General features: G+C 33.4%; 1 protein-coding gene across 1 annotated transcript in view; it reads right to left on the reverse strand.

The window, feature by feature from the left end:
- Window positions 1-871: 871 nt before the first annotated feature.
- The window catches only part of PCNA (proliferating cell nuclear antigen), a 5,124-nt gene continuing 562 nt past the window's right edge, over window positions 872-5,433 (reverse strand). The window contains exons 2-6 of the mRNA XM_027864983.1: window positions 5,121-5,218; window positions 4,964-5,031; window positions 3,710-3,904; window positions 1,556-1,679; window positions 872-1,458 (exon numbers count right to left, since the gene is read on the reverse strand). Of these exons, the coding sequence (XP_027720784.1) occupies window positions 1,379-1,458; window positions 1,556-1,679; window positions 3,710-3,904; window positions 4,964-5,031; window positions 5,121-5,218 (565 nt within the window). The 3' untranslated portion in view covers window positions 872-1,378. The remainder of the gene's footprint in view (window positions 1,459-1,555; window positions 1,680-3,709; window positions 3,905-4,963; window positions 5,032-5,120; window positions 5,219-5,433) is intronic.

Here is a 5,433-nt window from a genome sequence, read left to right on the forward strand (position 1 = left end):
CTCTTCACTTCTTAGAATTCCTAGTTCGTCAAAACTTTATTCAAATAACATCTTTTTGTTTCCTGCTACTCTCACTTTCTCTCCACCAAAACTAAACTTGTATTACTCACCTTCAAAGTCCTGGGGTGAGGCCTTTTGACCGAGCCCAAGTTTTACAGGACAAATCCTTTTCTGCAAAGTTAGAAATCAGTCAAAGGGCCACACTTGAGGACCTGGAAGGCCAAAGGTTCCCCACCCCTGATCAAGATGCTTACTGAGATCATTAAACTTACACTACATATCAAAGGTCATACACATTTAGACCTCAAACAGAAATAGGCATAAACATGAACATGTTGGTGCCAACCCATGCAATTTGGATTAGAATTCTTATCTGGGAAGAACTAAGGACATTCTCAAGTTGGAAACATATAAAGGACACAAAACATTAATTTCTGAATTGCAGAATCTTAGATCTAGAGGCAGAAGGGATCTTGAAGGTCAGTCCTCTAGTCCAACTCCTTACCTTTATCAATGAGGAAAGAAGCCCACAGAGGTTAAGTGACATTACCCAGTGAGTAGCAGACCAGGAAATGGAACTCAAGAATGTGATTAATCTCAGAATCTCAACTCTTTATTGCACCTCACTATTCCATGATTTAAGTTCTAATTCCTTGATTCTTATGGCTGAAGCTAAATGCTACTGTATGCGACAGAAATATTTGATGGTGTTCTTCAATTTAAGTATGAATAAGAGCACAGGTTTCACTCCCTCCTCACCTAAGTCTGTAAACCATAGATAACCACAGGCCTTGAAATAGTTTCTCAATATCTACCACTCTATTTATATAAACATACATATTTGTGTAAAGAAATCACATACTCACTAATATTTGAAATAATATCCTTTTATTGCTATTTCCACAATGTTTTATAATCAACAGCTCCAGGGTGAAAAATAAAAATATCGGCAAGTAATTTTTACATTAATAGCTATAGCTGAGAATCCATGAAAATTTTTGCAGCAGAGCAGGGTCCTGTTTGAAAGCACTACTCTGAAGAGCTCAATTCCTATATAACTTTATTATTTAAATTCAAGACATCCCCTTTTTCTGTTAGAATTACAAAAGGAGTTTGTTGGTATAAAAACATCTAAAATAGAATTTCTAAATAAGGCATGGTCTAGGGTAATAGTATTAAGATCCAACTTTGGATTTTTTAAAACAAATTATGTGGAGAGAAGTACTATATTTACAGAAAGTTATCTACATATGTGTACCTAGAGGTACAAATTGAAAGTTAAGACCAAAAAGACTTAACAGTTAAACATATTGTTCAATATCTCAAAAGCAGTTCTCTTTAAGAGCTTTTCCCCCCTCTTCTTAGGAATGAAGTATGTCTAAGATCCTCCTTCATCCTCAATCTTGGGAGCCAGGTAATATTTTAAGTGGCCCATATCTGCAATCTTATACTCTACAACTAAAAAAAAAAAAAAAAAAAGTTAATCATTTGGTAGCATTATGAAAAGGATCACTTTAAGTTCATTGATTGAAGATGAAGTAATTTATTATCTTACCAAGTGGTACATCTGCAGACATACTGAGTGTTACTGTAGGGGAAAGCGGAGTGGCTTTGGTAAAGAAATTCAGGTATCGAAGTGCAAAGGTCAACTGAACTGGCTCATTCATCTCTATTGTAACCTAAAGGAATAGAGAAGTCTTAGAAATAAATCTGTTCTATCTTACAATAAATTCAATCGGAAACTTGATTAGCTATTTTTCTTTGAGCAATTCCTTAAAAATTTCACTTTCATTTCCCCAGTTCTAAGGTGGAGCTAAGTTTTTATGATTCTTTTGCAGTTCTTTGAAAACATGTGCCGTTAGTATGCCCATTTTCCCCATAATCCCTCCAACACTATTCCCACTTTTTGTAATCCTTTCCAATTTGCTGAGTATGAAGCAGAACCTGATAATTATTTTGATTTGCATTTCTTAGAATGTTGGATAACCTTTCACATGGTTCAAATAGTTTATAATTTTTGAGAACTATTTGCTTATATCCTTTAACTACTCATCAACTGGAGAATGGCTTTTGGTTTCTTATACTTGTTAGTTGCCTGTATACCTAGGATAACAGACTATCAGAGATGTGATAAGATATTAACTCTTTCTTTCTCAACTGTCTTCCTTAACTTGTAGTTGCATTAATTTTGTTCATGCAAAAGCTCAACTTTTACGTAAACAAAATTATGTTCTATGTTTTTAATTGCCCTCAATCCCTTGTTTAGGTAAGAACTCTTCATTGATGCAAAATGAATTGAGAACCAGAAAAACTATCCACAAAGACTATAACAATATAAGCAGAAAGACAAAAGAAAAATTGAGACTGAAGGCTGTGAAATTATACTTGGCTGCAAATAAGAGATGTGAAGGCATTTCCCTCCCTTCTTTGCAGAAATGGGGAGGAATATACTATGGATGTAACATCAAGCTTGGTTAAATTGGTATGGTTGGTTTAGGTTTGTTGAATTTTTTTCTTTTGTTATAAGAGATGGCTTAGTACTGGGAAATGAAGGTGATGCGAAAACAAGATTTTAATAATAAAATTCATTAAAAAATAACATGCAAGTATAAAAGAAGCCAAAGTGTTTTATAATAAAGGTATTACATTTGTACACTGATTTGAAAGGTTGGGGATTCGGGTTAATTTCCTCATCAATTTAGGATCATACTTTCTTGCTGATAATTTTTTGGGAAATCTATTGTCTACTTGAACATCTAGAGTTTAAAGTATAATTAAATACCTAAATGAAAGACTAACTGAGCACCTACGTGCAAAGCACTGTGCTAGAAGCTTATGGTAATACAAGATATAAAGGATACAGTTTTTGTACTCAAGGAGCTTAAAATCTTGTACATGAGAGATATAACACATTTCAATACAAAGTGGAATGTGGTTAATTCTATGAGTCATAATAAAAAACTACATCAAATTCAAGACAGGTAGAAGAGTATAACAAAGTATGTAGAAGACCTGGTTCTTAAACTAACCAAATCACTAGAGGGGACCTCATACAAATCACTTAATCTCTAGGGTTTAGTCTCAATTTATAAATGAGAGTGCTGGTTCCAACTAACTCTAAGGTTGTGGTTTTACATAACTTAACATTACCTGGATTCCATAGTGAACTTTAAAAACAATACAACCAATTTCTCATTATCTGACTTTTCTATACACCTCTTCAGAAAATGACACAGCTGGGAGTTAGGGTGCATTGTTGTAGAAAAGGGATTCTGCCTCTAACTCATTTTAGAGGGAGTCTCAAAACTAGTTGCAGTTAATTTGTGGTTTTCAAAATAGCTATGCTAATCTTCCTGTCTGGCCTCAGACAAATCTCTTAAGCTGGGCTTGTTTTCTCATCTGTAAAAACAAGAGGGTTAGCCTCAATGATCTGTTAAGTCCTTTCCAATTGTAAATCTATGATCTTATGTTCTACAGGTAGAAGGCATGTCATTCTCACTTTTACGAATTTTATTATCTAAGATAAAGTTGGAAACTAAACCAAAAACAAAATAGGTCTCTACCAATGACTTTCATTTGAATATCAAATTACACTCATTTAATATTTACAATTTCAACCTATTATTCTAGTTTAGACAGGTTATTTTTTTTACCAATATTGTCATTCACTGCACATAAATTATTTTCTGAAGATCTAGATCTGACTTACAGCTTCCTCCTCTTTGTCAACATTACTTGTCTGTGATAGTTTTACATTTCCACTTCCTAGTTCTCCACTGGCAGAAAATTTTACACCATCTTTTGCACAGGAAATTACAACAGCATCTCCAATATGACTGAGATCCCGACAGATTCGTGCAAATTCACCAGAAGGCATTTTCACTACACAACTATATTCTTGTTCCTGTAAAACAAAAACAACTTTGAATATATTTAAGAGTTTAGATTTGTCATCAATCTCATTTGCTGGGGAAAAAAAAAAGAACTATGAAATTGTATTCTTTTGAACATCTATTCCAAAAAGATAATTTTAAGTCATGACAATTTATTTAGCAAATGGTTCAAAGCTTAAGAATACAACTGTTTTTTGAAAGGAATGTTTTATATAAAAGGAAGCAAGTGAAAAGCACATTTATTAGTTATGAGTAGCCAAATCCATTTTTCTTGAACGTATTCTGGAATGACCAAGATCTTCAATCCCAATCACCCTCCCAGATACTGGTTTCTCAACATTAACAGCCCTGACAGATACATAAAGATAGGGAGCTATATAATTTACCAAAACTTGTCTTCCAAAAACAAATCAATTATTTTTGTATTAGGAATTTTAATACCCTATCACTTTTCTACTTTGATGCAGATAATAAAACTTTATCTTCCCTGGAAATGATTGAAGTCTACTAAAAGCTACTTATAAGCTGTTATTAATTAAAATACAGCATGTCTAATGAGCTTAAAAATTAAGACACAAATATTATAGGAGAAGAGATCTAATGAGAGGAAGTTAAGAGGGCAGAGTCTGCCTAGTGTGGTGGAAATTAACTAATAATTAGGACTCAAATCCTGATTCTCAGTTACTACCTGGTTTAACCCTCAGGCAACACTTAACTTGTCTAGCTTTATCATATGGTAACTACATGGTCTTAAGTGACTCCTAGCTCTAAATCCTAACTGTATTATTTTTATTGTTATTCATTCTCATTAATTCAAACACAAGGAGAAATAAGATCCAAGCTCTGATATTAGACCATTATTTAACCCACTATTTCGTAAATAGACGAAGTAGTACATATTAAGTTAAAACGAATACTACATTATTAAAAGTGATTTTTTTTTCTTGCAAAAATTTTCTTCAGGTATTAGAACCTCAAATATGTAAACATTAGAAACTGGCTCTGGTCAAATCAGTTTATTTTATTTAACTCTTATAATTAGACACATAGCAAGAAACCTTGATACTTACTGGAATTCCAAGTTGCTCAACATCTAAATCCATTAATTTCATCTCATAGTCTGAAACTTTTTCCTGATCTACAAATAAAACACAATATGCCATTTTATATTTCAGTATTAATGGATTAATTTAAAAGTGGGGTATGCATTCATAGAAGACCACTTACTTGGTGCCTCAAATATCAACGCAAGTGTATCTGCATTGTCTTCAGCCCTTAGAGTAATAATATCTTCATTGCTGGCACATTTTAAGATTTTGGACATGCTAGACAGTAGAGAACAAGGAACAAATAAGTATATTCATCTACACCATTCAGAAAAGTCCAAAAGGGGTTAATGCTATTATTGTAACTGGATATCGTCACCTAATGGACACCGAGATGGATCAGGGGGATGTAAACAGGAAACTCAAGTGCAGCGTGGCCTATTTTGGTGGTAGAGGGCATAGCGTATCTCCCCTCCTAAGACATTTTTTTTTTT

Source organism: Vombatus ursinus, unplaced genomic scaffold (genome assembly GCF_900497805.2).
Source record: "Vombatus ursinus unplaced genomic scaffold, bare-nosed wombat genome assembly UNPS02014778.1, whole genome shotgun sequence".
Lineage (NCBI taxonomy): Eukaryota > Metazoa > Chordata > Mammalia > Diprotodontia > Vombatidae > Vombatus > Vombatus ursinus.